Source organism: Branchiostoma lanceolatum, chromosome 6, assembly GCF_035083965.1.
Source record: "Branchiostoma lanceolatum isolate klBraLanc5 chromosome 6, klBraLanc5.hap2, whole genome shotgun sequence".
Lineage (NCBI taxonomy): Eukaryota > Metazoa > Chordata > Leptocardii > Amphioxiformes > Branchiostomatidae > Branchiostoma > Branchiostoma lanceolatum.
In genome coordinates, this window is record NC_089727.1 from 1,535,203 (window position 1) to 1,561,932 (window position 26,730).

Below are 26,730 nucleotides of genomic sequence, written 5' to 3' on the forward strand. Positions count from 1 at the left end.
TGCGAGGTAGTTATCATTTCTATATATAAACAAGAAAAACTGACAAAATACTGAAAGACCGACGAAACGCATAAAAAAGACGTCCAATACAAACCGGAGCCTAACCTCTGCTTGGAGAGTGCATGGCATGTTGTGAACATTATATTCTTTTGTATCCGTTAACTGTACTTGTTATTTTGTTTTGTTGCGACCTGTACTTAGCCAAGTGTGGCAGAAATGTGCAATAAAGGTCTTCATTCATTCATTCATTCATTCATTCATTCATTCATTCATTCATTCATTCATTCATAAACTCGATATGGCGTACTAGTATTGTGAACATGTAAACTCGATGTTGTTTGATTCAGTAGATCTATCCTTTGTCATATTACGAATGTTTGATGTATGGCGTTATTCCATATGTGAATGTCCCACTGTAAGATGTAACCCGACATTAGCAACGCTGCCTCGGTGACCTGTGTAGCAATTTCAATGCAATGAATAAAACATGAAATGACATAAGCGACATAACTTCAGATCTTCTGTACGTATACGTAGAGAAATGATCTGACTCCGGTCGCTTTCCTACTCCCAAACGTTAATCACAGTCCGTTCCAAACCCGTCTGCCCGGTGAGCCGGGCTGTGAGCGACTCTACGTGATTTGTGGCACGTAACGTTGCACAACAAGCGGGTTTCTCTGTCAGGGGCGTGTTTACACTCCAAGTATAAATATTATGTCAGTTAGACCAGTTAGACCAAGGAGGTTAAATTAACCTCCTTGGTTAGACCATGCTAGTCTCCAAGCAGACGGTAAGGTGGGCGATTTTAGTTTTATTGACAGTCGGACTATTGTATTGCCTCCAAGGTCTTGCCATGCCAATTTCTAGTATACTCTCCAAGCAGAGGTTGAATGGGCAGATCGTCACCGTTTTATCATATTTCTTTTTCCCCGACATATGATAAAACGGTGACGATCTGCCCATTCAACCTCTGCTTGGAGACTCAGAGCAATTCTAGTGCTCTACCAGACTATCTACGCCGGCTATAGGGAGAATATTTGCCAGGAAAGTTTGGCCACAATCGGGTTTCATTTACAGCCGCAGTTATGTTAAACCTACCGTGGACTGCGCATGCCTCTTTTGGCCAAAGTTGAACTTTTTTGCCGAATTCTACGATCCGTACCCCCGTAGGAAGTCCTGATGGAGGCTATTATTCTAGTGAAGAAGAGTGAAGAGTGCCACTCGAAACGTCCGGAAGTAATCACTGTATCTTATCTAGCCCTAGTTGAGATTAAATTGTCTTTAAAATACTGTTTTACGTGGTAGCGTCCGACAGTAGGTACCTCAAACAATGCGTTTACAGGCACAGGTACAGGGCCAAGTTAGCCGGTACGTACACACAGCACCAGATACAGCTCCAAACACCGATACTGTATCTGAGTGGACTTAACGTTACACAGTCAACTTGTTGATTATCTTGTTGCTAAAACGTGTTATTCGGATTTCCTACAACAAATATGAAAATAAATCAGCAGTAGAAGAAATGAAAACAATGTACAGGCATTGAAATTTGATTTGAGATGCCATCAGAAGCATGGGTTCCGGCTAGAGTCTCCAAGCAGAGGTTGGGCTCCGGCGAGCCTGGTTTTTGACGTGATTTTAGGCGTTTTTGTCGGGCTTTCTATTTTGTCTCGCTTTCTTTATGTCCCAAAGCCACTGTCAAAAACATGACGGACGAAGCTCTTCTTGGAGAGACTCATCTGAACAGTGCATCTCTGTTATATTGTATCTGACCTTTACCTCTTCCCTCATGCCCTCAATGAAAAGCGGCCTGCGTGCCGATTTGAGCTTATCATTAACTTAATAAACAAAGGTTCAAAAAACAAACAAACAAGCAAACACCGTGGCTGAGGCGAATGAAACCCTATGGTAGCCAAACTCCCCTGGAAATCATTCTCCCTACAGTCAGCGTAGTTGTAGAGACTTGGTCCGGTAGAAGTAAAAGTAAATAACAACAACACTTTTTTCTAGGCTCAACATCTGCTTGGATGAGAGCGACCTCCTGTTTTTAAGTGTTTGTAGCCTCAGTTGTGGCAGACTCCCCTTGGCTATTTTCGGGCCTGATATCATCATTTCTTATTACGGGCCAGTAATAAGAAAGGATAATGTTATGTAATGCAATCGAGAAGAAGGTAACTAAAAGAAAACAGCCGGAGGGAGTTTTCCACGGAGGCTAGCGTTAGGCGGTAACTGCCAGCGTGTTTTCGGATCAACCCAGCTTTGAACGATTGCAAAATAGAAATGTCAATTTAATGTCAATCCTTCCACAAATGTGGTAAATGTCAACAGATGAACGAATAAAGGAAAGAGAGGAAATGATCGAGGATGATGAAGAAAGAAAGAAAGAAGAGACAGATAGTGACAGAAATTTTTAAGAAGAGTCAACATTACATTGAATCAAAATATTCAAGGAGACTTACATGGCTTTGTTTGAATTTGGCATGCTGTTAGTATCTTCTACATAGATGCATGTTTTTTCCTGACGCGTGGTCTGCAAAACGATGCAAAAAAGACATACATAAACAACTAAAATACATACATGGTCATGTATTTTTGCTAAAAATTATAACGTTCAAACCGTTATAGTTAATTTCATGACCAATGGTTTTTTATTCATTCATTTCTGTTTTCTTTATACAGGGTAGGGGCGCTCAGTGTGCGCTCAATGGTTTCGAAACCAAAGGTATTTTCAGACGTCAGCCAATGTTTAGTGTCGTTTGTTGTAGGAAGCGGAGGGAAAATCCCGGACATTATGTATGATGTATGAGGGGATGTCCGCAATCGTCATCGAAACTTTGCTGGGGGGATTTTTGCGCCTAGGATGAGGTCAGGTCAACCCCGGGCGGCGACAGCGACATCATGCGGGAAACATTAGATCTGCACACTTACATTCGTTTACGCAAATAGACGAGTTCAACACTCAGATTAGTAGGGGAATACTAATGATATCAAGCAGCTGTTTAGAGAAGTTTAGATGTTATTCGACTAAAAGAACTTTTTATCAAAATATGTATCAATGTCTAACATTAATATAATGTTTTCAATTAAAATATTAGAAGATATAGATAGGTCTTTGATTTTTAAAATTGTATAATATATTTTAATGCCCTCTATAGATAGTACCGTCTCTACTTCCGGTCTTACTTCCGGCTGCAAATCGGCCCGTCAGTGCGATTTTCCATCCCCAGTCCCGGTTTGTGTACTCCGACTGCCACACTTTGGTGCCCTGGAGACTACTTTTCACCCCTTTTACAGCAGAAACGCTTTCATTTCTACCGATTAGAGTGCCTGTCGGATCACCTAGGCCGGATTTCGTGGCGAAAACCTGGAAATATGTAGAGTATTTGTCTGGGATTATCAGCTGTTTTGGCCCGTACGCGCAGGTCTGTTGGTCGGGAGGCGCAGTGACGGCGAGCTTGGCTCTCTCCCAACATGTAACCTTTGGATTCAGCACAATTAGGACAAAACTGGAGCAATTTCACTGGATTTTACATGCTGTAGACGGACACCATGGCTTCGACAAGTTCTGGCAGGTGAGTGCAGGTTGTTTGGATGTATTTGAAGAGAGTTTGGGCGCAGGAAAGATGGGGTAAATTTTGAATTTTGAGTGACACCGACTGGAGTGGGGAGGGCAGAGGTTTGTGGATGTAACTGATTAGATCGGGATTTTCTCGCCCTTTAAACCCAAATCTTGGTATATTTCAACTAAATGTACAATCTACACACCGTTCTTTATCCGGACTTACTCGTGACCTCTTCATTAGCCAGCGGTACTTTGGGGAATATATTCTGAAGAATCGCAATTTTTCACGCCCACCGACCGAGGTCGCCTCAGACCTATTTTTGGCGCGGGTATTTTTTACCTTTCCCCGAAATTCACGACTAGAAAATTCCCCCACAAATACCTGAAAATTTCCATTACCCTTCCGTAGTTATCCTACAGTATCGTTAGTCGGTAGATGTAGAGTCTGTGTGGCCAGCGGGCCCGAATATTCGGTAGTTCTGGCAGAATTTCTCGTTCCACGGACGCCATATTGAAGTCGACCCAGTGCAGCGATTTTGGAAGTCAGCAGAAATTTCCTTGTCAAACGGGCAACAAATACTGACACTTTCCCTCCAACTACAGCAGAACCACAACTTAGATTACATGTTAGATACAACAGGAATATGGCAATGTAGGTGTGAAGCCCGTACAGTGTTTTGTTAGTAGTTTTTGTGTGGTTTTGAGTCTGTATTTTGATAAGCTGGGTGAATGTATGCAGGCCCCTCTCAACTTGCCGGGGTCAGAAGGGACAAGGCCGTGTGGATACAAAGGAGTTCAGCCTTTCCTGGTACACAATGTACTCGTAAAACAGCTTCAAATCCTTCATTTCCTACAATACTTCAGGTACATGTATATAGGCCATCACATAGCATGGAGGTCTCTGATGTATAATTAATCACTGCACACAGTTGCTACTTAGTGTAGCACATCCCCACATCTCTGTACACAACTGTCTGACCCGCCACACTTGGGTCACGGCTCCAGTTTCTGTGTTTGAGTACGAGAGATATTCTAAACTTATCTGGTGTGCGTTAACTCTTTGTCGCTTTCCTTGCTCCGTTTTAGTTTGTTGTGATCGGTTGGATGACAACAAATCCACCTGTGTTGCTGGTTTAGAGACTTGCGTGACATCTTGTAGGTATTTCATCAGAGTTTTCTGTTACAAAGTCGTAAACACGTATCAACATTTCCCCCTTACAGTTACAGGATGGACGGAAGGTTCTGTAAAGCACTCGTGTTGACGTCATCTTCTGACCTCTGATAAAAAGGACAGTGTTGGCTGGTCTTGTTTCTTCAGGGCAAATTGTCCCCGCAAATGTCAAGGAACAAACATAATTTCATTAGTGACGTTAAGGTTGTGATGAAGTCACGCATCGGAACTGATTAGTAATCAAAACATCAAGAGTTCATTTCTAAGATAAATGGAAAGTTAAGTTTCAGTCGATTCAGTTTCTGTTTACAACTCAAAAAGAAAATATTCAAGAGATGTGTTGGGTGTTAATTACTGATGTTACCAATCTTTACTTATGTTATATGTTTGGATTAAGGTTGTTGGTATGCAGAATATTCAATTTTGTAAACACCAAAACAACTTGGCTAAGGAAGTGTAGAAAATTCCATGTGTGTTGAATGCATGTCTACAGAATACATAATGAATCCATCTCATTCAATCACATTTATTTATTTTCTTTGAACCATTTTGACGTTTGCAGACTGAAAGCCAGATTCCTTGGCTTTGTATCAAACCAGTGCGTTCTGAATCTCAATCAGCCATTTTTGTTCTGCTACTTATAAGTTGCGTAATAATTAGGGAGATCCAGTGAGTTCAATTATGTCCCTGACTTCTGGCTTATGTCCCTGACAGCTAGTCCAGCGCAAACTTTTCCCATTATTCAAGTTTTTTAACACAATCTGATCAGGTATAGGAATGGATTGTCCCAGGACATCTGTAAATGACAGGGTGAAGACCTTGCAAGGGTGGGTTACTGGGTTGGCAGGGCTGCAATACTGGGTGGAGTATGTGCAATTTTGTGCACCCAAAGTTGGAGCTGTTGTGCATCAAAATGTTTAAACAATGGTTTACAAGGGATTCCACCCGGAGTGTCCCAATCCCATATCCAAGGGAAGACCCCCCCTAGCGATGGAAAGACCTCATTATGACAAAGGACTTAAGTTTAATTGATCCTGGACCTACATGGAGGATCCTGATGAAAGGGAGGAAATTTTTAGGTTAGGCACATCAGTGCATCTACATGGACTTCCCTAAACTAAAGAATTGTAGGTTGTTGTAGACAGGTGAGATAGGCTGACCCCTGGACTGAGACCTGGTGCCACTTTCCCATCTGTCAGTCATCCTGTTGGCATGGCAACAGGGGGACTGGGTCCTCTGACCTGGTTGTACAGGATGGTGCCTGTGATGACTTCAGTGGAATCAATAGCGTTACTGTAAATCCATTTAAGTTCGCGTGGTTTTTAATTCGCGCTAAGAGGAAAATGGAGTGTTCGCGATGGTTTTAACTTCGCGGTAGTGCTATAGTCACATACTGCTACAGTATTGGACAAAAATGTTTGCGGTGGTTTTAAGTTCGCAGTGAAACGGTCGCCTCTAGCAAAACAACAGAGGGGGTGCCTCTAGCAAAACAACCACCAAATAAGGAAACTTTCTGACAGTGGATGAAAAATTGATGTATCAGCAAAAAGTAGCTTAATATAGAAATGAAAACACAGAGCAGAATACTTGTGATAACCTGGATCGTGCTGACGCTAGACTGGTGCACATGAATTTTAAAATGATACCTAACGTAATACGTATGCATGAATGTATCATGATTATTGAATAAAGGAATAAATGTGTAGGGTTATTGTTATGCCATCTACAGTGTAGTCTGCTTTGCTAGTATGTCCAAATGTAAAGTTTCATTCTGGTAGTTTGTGATATTCAGTTCAGTTTTTATTATGAAATCAACTGCTAGAAGTACACTACAACACAGTTACAAATCTTGTCACAATAACTATGCTGCACATTTCCATTGACGGATGGGAAAACGTAGTACTAAAGCAAGGCTTTACTTTCTGCCCAGTCAGCTGGTGCGTTCCTGTGTTACCATTCAGCCTCCTCGCACTCAAAAAGCTTCAGAATCACTCGGGTATTGTTCGCCGTCAATTTGTAGAGAGCGAAGTAGCATGACAAGGAGTTTTAGCTGGAAGCCCGCTCTTGGCGAGGGCCCATCTGAACTGCGATTTTGGCCCCGTACCACGCAGGGTTCTAGCCAGGAGTTTATTTCAGCGTAATGCTAATCGCAAGGTAGCAAATCTGATAAGCCAGCAGTCTGGGGTTGGTGTAAAAGGGGGTCTTGATCCTTCCAGTTTCACAGTAAGGAGATTTTGAAAATGTAAGGTAAAAAGTTGGCATTATAAGAGTACCCATGGGGGACCACATTTTAGACCACATGATCATGTAATACTAATAAGGAGAATTTTTTTGTCAGCTTGGAGGATCATATTAACATTTTTACATTATCACTAAAAATATTAGACAAGTAAATTCTTGCACTGTACCATTACGATAGTTGAAAAAAAATACTAATTTAGTGTGATGGTCACAAATAATGGCATGGTGGCCCGTTACGCTAAAACGCTGCCAAGTCTCCGTCCCTCCCGTCCTGAGACGTCTGGCTGGCTGGAGGAGTCGGGAATACAAATTGCCGGGTTGCCAAGTACGTCAGCCTCGCTCCTCCTGGTGTGTGATGACTGCAAACAATACTCGGGGCCATTTTGATTTGGGCTGCACATGCATTATTGATTGGTTGTGTAACTGTGGCACCAACATTACTTTAGCTTTATGGGGGGAACGCTAGGCTGGATATGATTATTGATATACGTACTAGTCACAGTAGGAGGGAAAAGTTGTATTACGTTGTGTTTTAGATTCAAGGTTGAAACAATTATTTGTGTGGTACAGTATAGTAGTCAGTACAAGGGAGACATATTTGCAAATTGTCATCAATCCGCATTAGAGAGGTCGCTGTTGAAACTGCAAAAATAAAACCACTGAAAGTTTCACAGCCAGGTGTACATGTCATGGGTCATTAGGCTACTGCATTCTGTATGTAAACACCTTGGAGTATTTACAGGTATTTAGCAATGATGGTAGACATAAACACATGTACAGGGTTGGCCAAGATGTACATGTATTTGTCTTGGAAAGTTTCATAATAAGATCATCTGGTTCAGGAGATGCCAAAACTTAAAAAAAAAACTGTTTAAGAAAAGGAATACATTTGAACTTGCGATTGCATTTAGGTGTTTGACATTTTTTTTACAAACTTCTGGTGAGACTAACAGTTGCCTGGAAGCTACTCCTGCACAACTCTTGAATGACTTGAATGTGATTATGATAACCAGGAAAGTGGACTGGCTGTTACGAAAGTTGATCTATAAGCTACAAAACCTGCCCATTGATCATATTAAAGAGCGGGAGTATTGCGTCAGTGGTAGGTAATGCACTTTGTGCTGGTGGCTGGAGTGCTCGAGGCTTGTGTAATCGCGGCGCCCGGTCATGGCTCAGGCACAATGAAAGCATATTTATCATGGCCATGACGTCAAGGAGGGTCGTTGGAAAAATGCTCGGTTGACAGAAAATATTTTAGATTTATAACCGTTTCTTTAATGTGGCTGAAGGTCTAATATTGATGTTGCAAGGAAGATGGTATATCATGAGAGTTTACTCACCGTTCTACATTTGTGACTTGTTGTTGTACTGTCACAACTTGTAAATTTATCACTGTTATCGGAAGAACCACATAAAACTTACTTTATTGCCTGTCAGAGCTGCATGTTTTCCAGTAATGGCATCCAAGTACGCACCGGAAATGGACTAAGAGGTAAATATACTAGTAACACGGTCATGCATATTTCATTCCAAACTTTCTGACTAGGAATTTCTTTAACCATACAAACTTCAAAACAAATGAAAAGTCCTTGTTGTACAACACTCATTCATGTACTGACTGGGCCCATGTGCTCAATAAACAAGCTTGTTGCCTGTATTTTCTCTGTCTCTAATGGACAGAAAACCCACTGCTGGAAGGAAGGAATTGTGACTACTTGGCCCTTCTCCTAAGAAATTTGGCGTAATTTTAACGAAATGTTATTCTGAAGCAGCAGCTTCCTGTTCTTGTTACCCACACTGATGTCAAAGTTACTACTGAAAAGCCCGTCACCTGATATGTGTCTATTCTAAGCCATCTTTTCGGATTAACTCCTTGTTGTTGTGTTGGACTATCTGGTGTTGTTTGGACCTCAAAGCTGCTCCAAAGAAACAAACTCTCAGAAGGATAACTTGTGTCCCCTTGTTTGTAACTCTTAGTCGATAACAATTAATCCGAGATGTTAGAATGAGACCGGACCTTGCGCTGTTGAATATTCTGGGCATATGGAGAGATGTGGGTCTCATAGTAAACAATAGGGGTCCTGACGTCAAGCATGGCATAGAAGTGCTCCAAGTGACGCATATATTATTGGTCCACATTTACATGTACATGTAGTACTAGTAGTCATCGGTTAACGCTAGCCTCCGTTGCAGACTCTGAAGCGGCTTTTTGGGGGGCTAAATAATACACTTTTTGCAGCCACCCCGTAACTATCAGCCATCCTGTAACCATCAGCCGCCTAGAGTCTGCGGTATTGCGCCTTGTCAAAGCGAAATTAAAATCACGTTAGGGCAATTAACGCAGAGGTGCGAATTTCCTGCCTATGGTAGACCGCACAATAAGAACAGTATACACGCACCTCCCCCAGTCAGTGTGCTGTCACGCTTGTGGCAAAATAGTTTGCTTTGTCTACTGTTCCTAAAGACAAACTTCGATTATTAGAAGCAGTGTTTCCGCCAGACCGCGACTGAGATCTTGAGAGGCCGTCCACTTGGGGAGGGCCGTACCGCGAAAATTGATTGACCGTACCGCGAAAATTAATTGACTAGGAAAAGTACTAGTAACTGAATGTTGTGATCAGAAAAAACTTTGTTAATTTTTCAAAATCAATTTGTTACGAAGGTCGCTATAATACTGCTTCAATCGTCACAAAATGCTATCTATTTTGACAAGAAACGCCCGAAGTGTAAAGGGAAATTCCCGCCCGTGTGGTCACGTCACATCTTGCTGTCAACCAATCAGAGCACAGTCTTTATGACGCAACCCAATCAGCGCTCAGAACCTTGCATATCAATGAGTTTAAAAACATGGCGGACGGCCCGGGACGGGTTGCGACTCGAGCGAGCGTCATGACTTATGTGAATTCATAGCGAAAATAACGATTTATCTACGGTAAATACGGAGAATTTTCACGAAAAAATATTCACAGGAATATATGTTGTGTCGAATACGGCCAGAAATAAAGGCGAACCACGGCAAATCACGACGTAGAGGCTGAAATGCACGGGCGAAAATTCTTGTTTTGTTTACGTGTTGTTGGACGGGGCAGGTTGGGACTCGAGCGAGCGTCGTGACGTATGTGAATTCATAGCGAAAATAACGATTTATCTACGGTACATACGGAGAATTTTCACGGAAAAATATTCGAAGAAATATATATTGTGTCGAATACGGCCAGAAATGAAGGCGAACCGCGGCAAATCACGACGTAGAGGCTGAAATGCACGGGCGAAATTCTTGTTTTGTTTACGTTTTTCCTTGTTTTCTTCGATGACTTTCTTCGATTGAGTCTTAAAAAACGGGTTTTTAATGAGAAATGGCAAACTATTTTGCCACAAGCGTGACAGCACACTGACTGGGGGAGGTGCGTGTATACTGTTCTTATTGTGCGGTCTACCATAGGCAGGAAATTCGCACCTCTGCGTTAATTGCCCTAACGTGATTTTAATTTCGCTTTGACAAGGCGCAATACCGCAGACTCTAGGCGGCTGATGGTTACAGGATGGCTGATAGTTACGGGGTGGCTGCAAAAAGTGTATTATTTAGCCCCCCAAAAAGCCGCTTCAGAGTCTGCAACGGAGGCTAGGTTAACGCCTGCTTACTTCCTTGCCAGCATATCCGATACAATTATGAATTAAACTTGTTCTCGTACAGTCATTAGTTTAATCATTATCAAAAGAAACAAAATACAACAAAGGTTACATTGGTTTTTCTGATAATTGAATTTAAGAATATTCTGTATACTAGACTAATATATGCAAATATATAATATGCAAAAGCAACTTTACCCTACAGCCTACAAAAATATCTAGGTGCCCCCGGTCAAAAATTAGGTGCACAGCTCCAATTTTTGGACATGCATGTAGTATCTCCAGCCCTGCATTCCACAACTAGCCCTGAGTTTGTAGTTTACCTGGTAAAACCCTCCACAGTCGTGACACCAAATGCATCCAGCGGTCGTAAATTTCATCGTTGTTTCTGTGCCAAGCCAGCCCTGAGCGGTTTGGGGGGAGGGGGTGGGGCACAGAGGTGTGTTCTGGGCAATTGCTGTGGTGTGCAGTTCAGCGTGAAATCACACCCTTGGTGATGAAGACACTCCATCATGGACAAACCACAAGAAAAAGCATTGAAATGTCTTCTGTTTACAGTATTTCTCTGGTTAGTAGACATTACCAAGTGGAATTTCAACAAGTCATGATATCAGGGAACAACTTTCAATAAGCAGGAATATAATTCAATCGAAAGCTGTTATTTACTTCGTCCACATGGTTACTTTTTACTAAGATGGGGTTTGTAATCCGCTAAGACTATCCTTCTCCTTCAAGTCCTTGAACGATTGGAGTTTGGAAGCATTTAACTCTTTTCCATGCCAACTTTTTGCATATATACATGTGTAGAATCCTGATAATACCATGATTGTGGAGTTATCAGCTTTTTTACTTTTTTTAGATGAAAATTAATTTTGTCTATGTGTATGGTAAAATGTCTTCGTGGCGTAAGCGGTAACACAACCCCGCTGCTTCGCCATCTGGATCAAATTCCGTGGATGCGAAGGGCCCGCGTTGGAACCTCAGTGGTCGACTCGAGCTCGGACATGTTGTAAGGGATTGCATTCGTCATTTCGGATGGTGACGTAAATCCGGCGTCCCCGTGTATGATGGACTATCATGGAGCTTTGGGCGTAAGCCTCAAGCGTCAAACCTCTGCACGTAAAAGAACCCAACACACTTATCAAGAAGAGTAGGGGTGACCCGGTGTGCTTGGCCAAAAACGTGAGCTGTAGCGAAGCTGCATTGCACTACCACAAGCTACTTGAAAAGGCATCATGCTTCACCTCAATTGAGGATTCCTGCTTTACTTACTTCCTCAAAATCCCAGTGTGAACAGAACCAAAGGAATTAGCAGGAAGTGACCTTTGACCCTATTACCTGTCCATAAGGTCACATGTTTGAAGGAACGGGGTCAGTCACCCTGAAAAAGGCAGGAGTTCAGCCAGAAATCTGGTCCGTTGCAGTCCTTTTGAACTGTTGAAAATTGAATTCTGAAAAATGAAAATTTGAATAATAAAATTAAACCAGAATCACGCTGTCTTTTCCCTACTGCCCTTTTCTTTCCGGCTCTTATTTCACATATGGTAAATCTATCCACAAAAGCTGTCTATTTTTTCAGCACAGATCTTAATGTAAAACTCATCAGCCACCTACAGCAGGTTTGCTTGACTGCTGCTGACGTCTTTCCGAGTTCTCCACTTGGCAAAATCCTGCTCTTTTCAGATTATGTGCAAGTTTGTCTGTGCCAATTTTTCTGTTGACGTTAAACGGATCCAGACTTCTCTTATGGCAGACATGTAGCATGTGTTTGCTAACAAGTCTGAGATCCAAAGTGATGTAGCTAAATTTGTCAAGGATTTGATATCATAAGAAGACAATCTTAGGGTCTCACTGTTGAGATTGTGTCCTACGACAGTCAGTTGTGAGTGATGTGAACTTTGCGAAAAAGTCTGATGTCTAGTTTATTCTAGTAAAGTTGTCCAGACAGGTTAGGATTGGTAAGGAGGATATTTTATACTAGTGGGGCCAGAATGTAAGGTTGCACAGTCACACTCAAACCTGTACAAGTGACCACCTCTGCAAGCTTAAGTGCAAGGACCACCTGGCTGTTATGATTCCTTTTTGATGGTCCCTTAGGTAATTTTCCCATTGACCCAAGCAATAAGAATCCTGTCTATAGAAACCACCTGTCCACCTACATGTAGACCAGATTTTATCTGTCCCCAAATGGTCCTCTTGGACAGGTTTGACTGTACTCATGTGGAGCCATTGCTATAAGGATATTGATAAGGAATGCCAGAATGTGAGGAAGTATTCCAGCTGAAGGTGTGTCTTGGGTGTCATGAACTTTATGCTAAAAATATCTCAAAGTAGCATAGGTCAAAGACTGTGAGTAAGTGCCTCCTACAGATGCAGGGCTCGAAATACTGGGTGCATGTGCACCTGTGTGCACCCAAAATTGGAGCTGTGCACCTAATTTTTGACTGTGGGTGCACCAGTGCACCTGGATATTTTTGTAGGCTATAGTATAGGGTAAAACATGTATTGTACACTAAATATACAGAATATTCTTGAAATGTAAGTATCAGAAAAAGCAATATAACCTTTTGTTGTTCTTTCTTGGATTTATTGGCTAGAATAGACCCCTTTCCAAATACCGCGGCCATTTTGAATCCAGGCCGAGCGCACGTGGTTCGAGCGCGGGAAAAGTCAACACCCGGTAAGACCAAGCCAGCGGTAAGGCGTCCCCAATAGAAACCAGCGTTGAGTCATCTTCGGCGGCGAGATGTTCTCCTTCTCGGTGAAATCCATCCATATATTTGCATGGCACAAGTAGATGATATTGTTGTGGACACTTGGACTCGATCTCGGCAAGTAAAATTGTGAATTTCTGCTCCTTTTCCACAGTTCCTGCCGGGATGTTGAACGCGCGCTACAGTGATCGAATGCTTAATATGTTTACACCGCGTGCTTGTAGTTTCCCTAATAATGTTAGCTTAAGTCGAGAAAAATCCCACAAAACAAACACTTTTCGGGCTGGGATCCTTGTAGCTAAGTTTAGGTATGACTCTTGAGCCTTTTGGTTGTCGTGACAATGCCAACATCATCTTGAAATTACATTAGTTTGAGGGAGGGCCGTGTTTTCTGTGCAGCGTTACATCGACTTCGCTCAGCAATATCTGACATTTCCGCTGAATTTAATCCCACAAAAAAGACATTAAGATTCAGGCTTGAGTTCAATGTCCTTTTGGGTACAAATTTGGCAACATTCCGGCGGCTTTTAGACGATCTTTTAGGATTCCAAGAATTTAGTCTTGCGGACTCCAAGTACGTGAGTGAAGGTGCGTTTTCCACTGTATCTGACGTTTCTTTAAATCATTTTGCGCGGCAATATTTCAGATATCTGTTGACCGGATGGAACCCAAAAAACGTTAGATAATATTGACTTGAGGAGGGAAGGACCTCAGGCCGATATTTTTCCTTATTTTTGTGGGGTTTCATCCTGTGGAAATCGAAAATATTTCCGCGAAAAGTGATGTAATGACACGCTACAAAGAAAACACGCCCCCTGCTTCACTCACGAACTTCATCAAACTAATCTTGGCACTAAAATATCGTCAAAGTCAAAGGAGCCACCGAAGTTTTGTCAAATTTCTATACTCGCAAAGCCCTCAAGCCTATATTTTCACGTTTCTGCAATATCATCCGACGGAAATTAAGATATTACGGCGCAAAGTGAAAACACTCCATCTTCACTCACGTACTTTAGGTTTTGATATTTCAGAAAACTCGTCAAAAGAAGCCGCTGAAATTCTGCTAAAATCCTAACAAGAATAAGACTCTACCAGTCTCCACGGGTTGCTGGGAAAATAGTAGCAATTGGCCAAATAGAGTCAAATGTATGAAGGGGGTCGGCTATGGAGATGGGGTCCAATATTGCAACCCTCCATGGCCAAAGTCCCGCGGCAAATGATCTCCCCGTAGCCGGCGCGGTTAGTCTGGTAGAGACTAAACAAAAATGACCTTAAGCTCAAGCCTACACGTCTTTCTTTGTGGGATTGCATTCAGCGGAAATGTCAAATATCGCCATGCGGGGCGATGTAACAAGAAAGAAAGGAAAAGTTAGACAGAAAAGAAAGAAAGGCTAGACAGAACACACGACCCCCTCTCAACGCGTGTTTTCCCAGGCGAAGTTTGCATGGACCAAAATTACGGTCACAACCGGTAAAATTCTGTATATGTCTAAGTAGCTATAAGGATCCCAGCCCGAAAAGTGTATGTTTTGTGGGATTTTTCTCGACTTTAGCTAACGTTATTAGGGAAACTACAAGCACGCGGTGTAAACATATTAGCATTCGATCACCGTAGCGCGCGTTCAACATCCCGGCAGGAACTGTGGAAAAGGAGCAGAAATTCGCAATTTTACTGGCCGATATCGAGTCCAAGTGTCCACTACAATATCATCTACTTGTGCCATGCAAATATATGGATGGATTTCACCGAGGAGGAGAACATCTCGCCGCCGAAGATGACTCAACGCCGGTTTCTATTGGGGACGCCTTACCGCTGGCTTGGTCTTACCGGGTGTTGACTTTTCCCGCGCTCGAACCACGTGCGCTCGGCCTGGATTCAAAATGGCCGCGGTATTTGGAAAGGGGTCTATTACCGATTGAAGCATTAAACTTTGTAATTATGTTTTGCTGACATTCAACTTTATCTTATGTGGTGCACCCCAAATTATTCCTGTGCACCTAATTTTTTTGGTTGGGTGCACCAGGGCATCTATTTCAAAAAATGACTTTCGAGCCCTGAGATGGTATGGTATGTCTTGAGACAAACTGGTTAATCTTCCTCTAAGTGAGAGACACATCAGAGTCATCTGAGGTCAGGCTGGCCCAGTGGACGGTGATGAGCGGCTCTACATAATCTCCAACATCCTGGTTCGCGGATCACCGGCACTTTCCAAGCAGATATAGAATGGCAAATTTGTAACGTTTCTCAACCTCCCGCTGCCTTGCAGAACCGTGAGCTTGAGAAATGTTACGATCTTGCCTTTTTACATCTGCTTGGAGATTAGAAAGGCGCCAAACAACAAATTGTCTCCAAGACTCATCCCTCCGTCCAAGGATGGAAATTTCCTTGTTGGGTTGGTAAAAATTTCATCCAGGCCGTCCAAAAAATCTGAATGTCACGACATGACAATGGCTAATTTAAATGGGACAGAAAAACATTTGAACTTAAAAGCTGGAGGCAGCCCTGGTACAACTGCTATGATTAGACCTAGAGCAGCATGCTACATTTAGAAATGGCATATTTCAGAAGGTTTGTCATTTTCCCAGTTTCTGCGCCCAGTGTTGTCACAATGATATGCGGTACGGTAATGTAGAAGTGATGTGGAATTGGAGCACTATACCAACACCCTCCCCTGGCCGCTATGTTTAGAGCAGCGGGCTAAGTTTAGCTGAGTGCTGGGTGCCAGACATTGTCACTATGCAGGACTGTTTTGACCCCGGAGACCAAATTTGCGGAATCAAAACACGAGAAAGGATGTGTACAGTCCAGTCAGGATTGAGTCCTGGGAGCTGAAATAACAGGTTCTGTTAGAAACAAATCACTGACTGATATCGTAATGTTTACGTGAACATTGAACGTGATATTGCAGTCTGTCAATGCTGCTTGCTATATACAAAATGTTTGCCATAGTTACCACGAAAATCTACATTTATTTATTGATTCAGAAGAATAGTATTTGGGTTACAACTCACAGTGACTCAGCGGTCAAACTGGCCTGACATTTGTGGTAGCATTCGAGGCATGCATGCATTCATGACTCACTCTGTAGGTCACTGGTCTTCCTGATGTACAACTATCTTTGTTTTGTAGACATTGGACGAAGATGACTATATATTCAAAATGGCATGTTAAACGTCCGTTCAAACAAATTCGCCATTTTATGTTCAGAAAGGTCCTTATTATTTTAGAAAAAACTATTATCATTTTTAAAACTGTTAACCCTGGTCCTGCTGGCACTTTTTGTTGCATATTTTGAAATTACTTATATTTTGGTGAAAGTGACTTGGTGGTCAAGCTGGGTTGACAGTTGAGGTTTGCTTGTTTGTGCAGGGAGGTTCCGTTCAACCAACCTCCTTTTCTGTGGCTTGTTTCTTCATAGTATCAGGAATGACTAATATCGGCCTGTAGGCCATTTTTTATTGAGGTCGCGAGGGAGGAGTATAGGGTCAAACAATGTTTACAAACTATTTTTTGTATAAGGTTTAAGAATAAAGTACATGGTTCGAACTAATGAATATATAGGTAACATGCTATATACATATAAAAATGTATCTACAGTGAGGTATGTTTTCAGTTGTGGGTCACTGTTTATCATATACAAAGGGTTTGAGAAATGGTTATTGTCTCGTTGACATGTGTGTCCTTATATTTTGACAGAAATTCCTTTGGGGGATGTAGACCTATGCCCAAATTATTATAATTAGTGGAAGGGTCACTAGAGGACATTGTTTTCATTTCTGGAGTGCCTGCCTTTGTTTACCTTTTTGAAAAAAACGAAACAATTGTCAGTGTGCCAGAAAAAGTTAGCTTTGATTAAGTATGAGCATTTGACCAAATTTGCAGCTGCAATGATTATATAATACTGACGTTTTCTGCAACTTGAAATCTGGAAGCATGAGGTCTTCTGTTTTCAGCTTCTAACTTGCTTGAGGGTATGTTCTTTGGCTCCCACAAATTAATCAAGTTAATGGAGAGGTTGGAAGATTTATGTTCCGCCAGACTGTTTAGCAGATCAAAGATGCAGCAAGAAGGGGCGTGGCAAACTCTGTCAGCTAACAAGGCAGCAAGTACTGTAAGGCGCGCTTTAGACCTACAATGTTATACAGTCGTGCGATCATCGTCGTAGGCGACGGTTTTCTTTAGACACACGGTCAGGAAATATCACGGGGCCCCCGCGGCGCAGAATTCCATCGATGTGCGCGTGTGACCCAAAGTGACCTCTTGCGCTCAAATTCAAAATGGCGGGGGAACCGCTTGTTTTTGTCAAAAGATGAAGCTTTTACTGACTTTGCAACAACTGTTGTCCTGCAGATGAGACGTTGAGAACGGTGCTCAGCAAAGAAAGAGATTGAGGCTGGTACAGAGACGGACGGGATTTAACGTTCGTGTTCGTGGCCGCCGCCGGGGATGTCCCGGGGATCGAGGAATAGGGGCATACTAGAGAAGTAGCCACTGGTAGCAGGGCGTCGCGCCGTAATAACCGGTTTCGGATGAGAAAAATATGTTTCCATTGCTGACTGCATGCATATTTACAAAGAAAACGATAGAAACTTTCCTTCCCTGACAGGAAACAGCACGCTGTAGGCTTATTAGCATATCACCCACTTCCGTCGCCGGCGACGATTCTTCTTTAGACGAGAAAAACACAGCCACAGGCCCCCCCGCTGAACGTCGTGCGACTGGGTCCGAGGTGGTCGCACGACATTTCGAGGATTTCCCGTTTATTGCCGTCGTACGATTGTTTTGATCGTCTTTAGACGGCCAAAAAATACCGTCGCCGGCGACGTCGCCCACGACGATGATCGCACGACTCTAAAATGTCGTAGGTGTAAAGAGGCCCTAAGTGTAAATGCATGGTTTTTATTTCGCGCTAAGGGGAAAATGTAGTGTTTGCGGTGGTTTAAAGTTCGCGGCAGTGATATAGTCACATACTGCTACAGTATTGGACAAACATGTTCACGGTCGTGTAAAACTGCGAACATAAAACCATTGCGACCATTTCTGCATTTACAGTACTGGGCAGAAACTTGAGAAAGGAGGAAGAGAACATCTACAGTCAAACCTGCATAGGTGACCACCTCTGCATAAGGACCACCTGAATATTGTGATCACTTTTTGGTGGTCCCTTTGATAATTTTCCTCATTGACATTAAGAATCCTGTCTTTTGTGACGACCTGTCCACATAGATCAGATTTTATCGGACCCCTGAGTGGTCTTCTTGGGCAGGTTTGACTGTACTTTGTGATCATGAGCTATGCATAAGGTCACAGAGATATTAGTATGTTTAGTACAGTGGCCATGCTGGTATGCATGTTTGTAATATCAATCATGATTACTTGTATAATTACGGTACATTCACAAATGCAAATTTGCCTGGCAACTTCCAGCTTCAACCAATCAGCATTTCAGAAAATATTGACGTCACAGTCAGGCACCCCGTGGCTCTGTCCAAGCCTGTAACTGGATGATCGTTTGGCTGCACACACATTTTCTAGTCACCACCAGGCTTCTCCAAGGCCGTATGAATAATAGAAATCGGCTCAAAGAGGTTGAATGATTGGCCAGTAGACGTAGACCGCCAGAGGGCACAAGTTTTCCTTCGATTTATGTGTCCAACCTTGACCTGTGCAGAGGTCTAGTGCAGACTGCTGATTTGTAGTGAGGTCCTGCCATGCATGTGGACGGTCTCCAGGCAGCCAATGTGGTGGATATCATGGGCTCCTTTTGTTCATCTGTTTTATTGATGATTTACTTGATGAGGACTGGCCAGTGGGCTGGGAAACTGGAGCATACACCTGTAGACCACGAGGCCACGCCAACATGTTTCATTGGTTCTTGGATATTTTAAAGTAAAACATAAAAATACAATAGGACGATATGAAAACACAGGGCTGGAAGGAAAACTTGATTCGGACAATACTGAATAGTACATGTAGTTTCACTCCCTGCGACTGTGTGTAGTAAGGTACAGACTTCCCCCAACTATGTTTTCACGTTGACATTTGACATTCACATGTGAGACAGACAGATAAACACACATACCGGCAAACACGCAAGCCAAAAATACAGCTTCACTCCCTTAGGGTGAAGTAACCATGCTCCAAAGACATGCCTGTAATGTATGAGCATTTGTTTACCGTTTCCACAACACTTTGATGTTGTTATTGCTTTCGTCATCCTTTAGTGATTGGGCAAAAATAGGAAAGACCCCTCCACATTAGGAACAGAGGATCCGAAACAGAGAAGGCAGTGCTTCAGCTAGAAAACATTGGGTGTCTGACAGTCTAGTTATGGCAGGAGCATGGCTCTGGTTCGACGGTCGATCCTTTAGGCTACACCAGTTTCATTTGTTGGTTTTTAGATTAGAAAGAAAAAAGATGATGCTGAACTGTAGGATCAAACTGAGTCTGTAGGTTTTGGCTTGTCTCAATATCTGTCTGTGTTTTTACAATTCCCAAATACATACACATTACAGCATTGCCATACATCCCCACTGCTTTGACTTTGAATACTGCTATTTTCATCTGTTGGACTGGAAGGAATGCACAGCAGTATGGGTACGGGTGTGAAGTCTGCCATCTCTGATTGTCTTACTCTTCTTCTTTCGGTTAAGGCAGCCGCCTTCAACATGGTGAAGATTTTGCTACCTTTCTGCTACTGGAAGTCTACTGCAAGTTGGGAGTGAGGATGTGAGATGTAACAAACCGGGGGTTGGGAAAGGATGCGTCAGAATTAACCTGAAACAAGCCCCAGATTTGTGTGTCCATACCAGCGCTCCTCTCCCCTCCCATCTCTGGCGCTTGCAGCTGTGTGGAGGTGTTGGTATGGAGGGAGCATCAGTGTGTGCTGTTTCCATGGCAACAGGCCGTTGTCACGGCAACGTGGCGACTCCAGGTCAGTCCGGGAGTCCCAGTGTTTGGTTCAGGTTGAGTCGTCCCTGGGGTCGGATTTCGGGGTCAAAGCCAAGTTCAGCGTGGGTCAGGCGAGTTCTAAGGGTCGTGCGACCCGGTTTATCTGTGAAAGGGGACGGGTGCGGTGTCGGGTGTCCGGGATTTCCATAGTTCATCCCCGCAAGTATGGCCAGATACAACCCAGGCAGTCAGAGGTTAGTTGAGCAGCAGCCAACTCTGTACACTAGCACAGTCTTTCCACTGGGACAACCTGGCAAAGTCATGTGCATGTGCCAACAAGTCCCGACTCTTTGTAGACCTAACTCTAGTTCCGACACAAGACTAAAGTGATGAACTTTTGGCTGACCTTAATTACTGCAGTCTTCCTCAGGATTGAATAAAGGGCTTAACTATGTCGGGAATGTGACCTCACGGACATGTCAACTTGTGAAGTCAAAACTGGGAGACTCAGAATTTACAAGAATTCTCTGGTCGATATATATTGTCTAGAGAGAGTAATAAATGAAAGTTTATAGATCTTTTTACCTTATTACAGACAGCTATTCTATATGTATACTACTAGACAGGTATAAAGGGATTCATTCACAGCTCTCTATATGCATGAAGGATAAAAAAAGTCTCAGGATTATATCCTTATACTGTGTCATTTTTTAAGAAAGTTGAAGAAAGGATGGTCAGAAAATTTCTTATTTCTTCTCTCTACGCTTCAAAAAAGAAGTCAAACCCAACCATAGTCAACCTTAGTTAACATAGAACTTTGACTGTAGTCTAGATAACTATTTTTGATTCCCATGTATTCCCATGTACTTGTTTGTCTGCAATTAGCCTTCGGGCATGAACTTACAATAAAGTTATTATAATTTATTATTTATCCTTCCATTTTCAATCTAAAATTGACATCAATGACATGAAAAAATACAGGTAGCTCTCAGAGAGTGAGTTTGTTGTCCTTTTCCCAAACTGAAATACAAAAAGTCCTTTATGTATACCTTCTGCAGGTCACCAACCTGTTGTACATGTAGTGTAATAACATTTTGTGTCATTAATAGTCATAAATATTTTATAAGCTTATTGTACGTATCTTTTGTTGTTGATGTCCTTTGATTTGATCCCACATATTTGATTGTATTTATTCCAGTCTGGCATGTCGACTGCCAGTACCAATAAAGTCATCTATTCATGTGCAGGCAAATTTTGAAAAGCATGTTTTGGTTAGTATTGTGGAAGTAATGTAATAGCGAGGTTGGACTTGGAGGATTACATAACATAATGTATACAGCTGAAAGGTTATATAATGCTATAGATTATATTTGTCTAAATTTTCTCTATGTTAGAGAATTATGATATGTTATGTTAAAGCAGGGTTCTCCCCAGACAACGGAACAACGGCGTCGCGCCGGGATACTCCTAGCTCGGCGCCGGTATACTCATTTTGAAATCTAGGTGTTTCTTTCCTATTTTCCTGGATAATTTAGTAAAAATTCACGAAAATACGCAGAATTCTGGGCCGAGTGGCGTCACTTTTTCCGTCCGCATTGTCTGTAAAAACTTGTGAATGGATCGGATACTCGAAAAACAATGGGCCATTTTCGCTACAACGCCGGTGACAAAAGAATCTCATTATTGGTTCAGCATCCGACTCCCCTAAATCCTATTTTCATGCAAACAATGCTAATTGTCTGTATTTACTTCAAGAATCATAGCCAACGGGTCAGAAATAAGTTTATTTGGAGCTACACGTTTGTGAAAAAAATTATCAGCTTACCGCCAGTGCGTCATGGTCTCTGCAACATTCCTCAAAAATCGGTAAGTAGCAGAAAAATGCCTGGTTCATTGCAGCACAACTACATTTGAAAATATCGTGTGGGGTTTGTTTCACATTCGGTGAGTATTATTTTGTACCAAAACCGATTAAAAAAAGGCAGAGCATTGTTTGTTGACAGCACTCTACTCTCAGAGCACATGGCTGATGAAATATAATTTCTGCCTTTTTATTCTAACTAAATCGGCGATCCAGTCGAAAAATGGCGGCTTCATTTTAGCAATATTAACCATAAAAATACAGTACATGGTGTTATTTCGCTTTTGGTGTTGGTTATTAGGTCCCAAACCCGGCGAATAGCTGCTATTCTTCAGGATCGCTGCTACAATGCACGAGGCTCTCATCCGGGCCGCCATTTTGTTTTTCTGTTTATGTGCCTAGACAGAAAATAGCCTCACATTTCACTGCAGATTACGGGCTTTAAAATTTGATGTTATGAGCATGAAAAAAAAAGTATCAATCTTTTAGAAAACTACATTATAGAAGTATTTAATATTTATTTGAAAGTTCAAAGGATCATGTTTATTTTCTTTTATTCAGATGTGTTTTTTGAGGTCAATATTTTCTTTGAATCTACGGCTTGGAATGTCAATTATATACTATAGTGGAACGTTCCATTTTCTCAGACTGAAAGGGGCCTTGGACCTAGAGGTTTTGCAGGAAACTTTTCAGTGTATGTTGGGATTTTGATGTGTGAAATGCTTAAAAAAATCATAACATTCTATATTAGAAAATGCACAGGTTTCTGTTGTCTTCTTTTTTATAGTTTTTGATGTGTTATTCTATCAACTTGAAAAAAATTAAAGTTATCTATTAATACATCATTGTAATGAGAAGGTTTGGCCCAATGTAACTGAATGTTTTCCATTGTGATTTGCCTCAAGTTCCAAGTAGAAAATACATGACTTGGAGTTGTGTACACTATTTCTCTTGTTGAATTTGAAGGCACCGTTGGCCCCCGGTAAGGGGTCATAGCGCGGAACCTATGCCCATTTTTTTTTAAATTCAGAAATTTTGTCAGTTTATATCCTTAGCATGAGGTTATTTGCATTTTTCTATATATGTGACAGGGATGAATGTAGTGTCCTTTGCCTACCTGATTGCATCTTCTTTCCCAAGAGCAGATGATGAAGATTAAGCAAAAGCCAGCAAGATGATGTCAGAAAGATATGTAATAAAAGTGTATGTGTTTTCAAAATAGTGTTGGCTTCTTCGGAAGATTTTTCCTGCCTCTTTTGTTTCTGATTGTAGGTAAAAAGAAAACCTGAAGTTGTAGGAAATGGCCTCCAATTGTACTTGAAACAGCCTAAATGCTAAAGCTTCATCCTCCGGAGGGGGGGCACCCCCCCTCCGAGCCACCCCCCCAGCGCCGCGCCGAGGCGCGTCGCCTCGGGTGCTTCGCACCCTCCTCCGGTATACTCTAAATTTCTGGGGAGAACCCTGGTTAAAGAAAGGCATACCTAGTCTATATATAGGTTTGAACTGGAGTTTGCAGTAGGAAAATGTATAGACATCATGCAATAATATGTAACTGAAGTCATAACTGATGCTTTTTATAATATATATTTTCCTGATATTTCAGAGAATATGATAATGACATGACATCAGTATATGATAATATGAACTTTCAATCAACAATGTGGAAGGCAACCTTAAGTTATATACATAGAGAGAAATTATGGCTCTATAATTTTAGAATATAGTATCGATTTGCAAATCAAGTAAACACTAACGATGCTTATCTTAGTGAAGAATGGTGGCTCTAGCCACGCTGGTCAACCTTTGACGATACCACAGCAAAAATTACGAATTAGATAAATCTTTCAATTCGACACTGAGACAAGCTAAGTCTGAAGCTTTTTAAAAACCAGTTATAAGAACCCTGCCTTATTTTCTTGGTAGTTATCCGTTTAATGATACGTCGACAGAAATGTTTGATTTGCAAATTGTAGCTTACTCTGAGCTGCCCTCTGGCTATGGGACCAAGTTTGAAACTCGACCAGTTCCACCATTATTAAAGAGCCCTACCCTTTTGTTCTGGAATGTTCCCCTTTGTCTACAGAAAACACGATGTTCACTGCCCTTCGACAGGTCACTGATTATTATCTTATATAATAATGTAGAATTGAGATGACAGTCCTGCTCTGCAAGCTACGTTTGGAGAACGCCCTGCTTTCTCCTTCTGTGTCTCTGTTAGGCTAGGTCAAAACCAACCTGTTTGTTATGATGTACAGCGAAGATCTACGGCCACTACAAATTATTTAGTTGGTTCTCAGACATCTTAAAAGTAAAAACTCAGCAAGACGACAAGACGCAAACAGGGCTGTAAGGAAAACTTGAATCTGACAAGGAAACGTTAAACATGGTACAGACTTTTCGTCAGACTAAATGTTTTCATGTTCAGCTCGGCATGAATTTTTTGAATCTGGGAATCAAGAAGAGATTTTAGTATGGCCAGACCTATAGATGGGGTTGTCCCAGTGGTAAGTATTTCCTGTGGGGATCCAACCATGGGTTCTTCCTGCCCTGGAGGTGCAGGAGCAGGAAGTTGCTGTCAAGTGTAGGTGTGGGGCTCACAGGTGCAACAGGCTACTACTGGATGTCATGGCTTAGGAGGACTGGAAATCTTGAGATGTTTGCGGTAGCTTTATTTTCGCCGTCTTCACAGTGACCTGTCCACCAAGAATTCTTGATACCGAAGGGAAAATGTATTTCCAATGTATTATATCAAATGCTAACTTACAGCACCATGAAAACTCCCTTATCCCTTCTGCCACAAAACTCAGTCCCTGCAGGAATGAATGAAGTAATGCTATAGTCTGGCATGATTACCTGATATCACATGACAGGTTTCCCCCAGACATTGGCTATAGGAAATGGACCTCACGTACAAAGTGTACAGTGAGTGTGTATGATTGTCCCAAAACTGTCATGAATGCCGTTTCTTTGGCTAAAGATAGTAAAGCATGTATGAGCATCATTCATAGCTCATTAGAAGACAATAGGTGCCCATGGGTCATACATCCTCTTGACTTTGGTATCATCCATTTAAGTCACATACAGGAGGGAGACCTCAGGTACCAAAAATATCACGGAAGCAGTTTTTTGCTGAGCATATTTATGACGTTTATTCATCAGACAAAATGACTACATAGGTTACATATTTCCCCTTAGGCTAGGAAGTGGGGGGAATTTTTTAATGTTGTAACTTTTGTTTCCATGGTTACTGTGATGGTCTTTTCCTGTCGCTTTCTGTGATGTTTGTACATTTCCATATCAAAGCTTAACTCATGTTATCATCTCAGGTCTGAGTTTAACCACTGAAATGCAGTTTACTCTTTCTTTGATGAGTCTATACCACAGGATGAACATGCAAACAAATGTTTGTGATGTGTATTCTAAATGTTTTACCTTAAAACTTGGCATAGACAGCATTTTCAAGCACAGATGCATGGCAAGATACTGTAAATGCATTTAAGTTCGCGTGGTTTTTATTTCGCGCTAAGGCGAAAATGGGGTGTTCGCGGTGGTTTGAAGTTTGCGGCAGCGCTATAGTACATCCTGCTACAGTATTGGACAGAAATGTTTGCGGTAATTTTAAGTTCGCTGCGAAACGGTTGCCGCGAAAACCGCGAACATAAAACCACCGCAAAAATTTCAGCATTTACAGTAGTCAGAATGGTTTTATTTCAAAATTTTGGGTGTGAGTTTATCAAGATCCACAATAATTTAGATGAAGGTATGTAAGAAATCCTACTGACAAACTTGGAGCGTCCATTTAATTACCGTGGATGGCGTGGAAATTTAAGAATAAACAAATAATTGAGATATGGATCAGCCTTGTGTTTATCATTGATGTTAGATTTCAAAGTCCATTTTTATCTTAGTTACAATAAAGATAAGTAAACAGAATGTGTGAGAGAATAAAATAAAGTGTGTTTGTTTAGAATTTACTCTAATGCTAGATGCATATTCAACTGTGCTAATGTGTAGACTTAAAAGGTTAATCTGACTTTTATAATCAAACAAGATTTCTTAACTATGACAACAAACCGAAGCCAAAAAGAAATATTCCCACTCTTAGCCATTTTAGTGTTGGTTTATACAAATACACAGCGTTAACCAAAAACAAACATTTGTGGAAAGTCAGCAGTTTATCGCATTATGAAGAAATTGATTAATCATCAGATGTAGCTGTGGTCTGCTCTCGACATGTTGGTATTATAAATAACTGGGTCAATGCAGCTTTTAATCTTTTACAGTCCTCCAAGTCCCTTGTGGTTAGTTGTACAGTAAAGACAAGATGTTATTCTTTGCTTTTATCAGAAGTACATTACAAATATTTATAACCATAATCATAAGTCAAGGTATATCCATTGGAGTGAACAGGTAAAGCTAGGCATATTTATATTTTCAGGTCTGTCAAATTAGGCAGTGTTGGTATCGTCGCTTCGAATTCCTTGCTGGTGTTTTGACAATAAAAATCTGCCTTGAGTTATAAATGAATGCTTTTATTGTTTTTTTTTGTGATTTGTTGTACATTATGAATGTTTGCAATGATTCTAATGTATTAATTCAATGTTTTAGTAATGTATATTGATTTAGGTCAGCAGATAAGTGTTTAGTATATTCTCATGT

General features: G+C 41.6%; 1 protein-coding gene across 6 annotated transcripts in view; it reads left to right on the forward strand.

The window, feature by feature from the left end:
• Positions 1 to 3,188: 3,188 nt before the first annotated feature.
• The window catches only part of LOC136436118 (AF4/FMR2 family member 4-like), a 161,912-nt gene continuing 138,370 nt past the window's right edge, over positions 3,189 to 26,730 (forward strand). For all 6 annotated transcript variants that reach the window (XR_010756007.1, XM_066429861.1, XM_066429867.1 and 3 more), the window contains exon 1: positions 3,189 to 3,572. Coding sequence is in view for 5 of the 6 variants with exons in the window: in XM_066429861.1 (XP_066285958.1) it covers positions 3,550 to 3,572 (23 nt within the window). In the remaining variant the exon portion in view is untranslated. The remainder of the gene's footprint in view (positions 3,573 to 26,730) is intronic.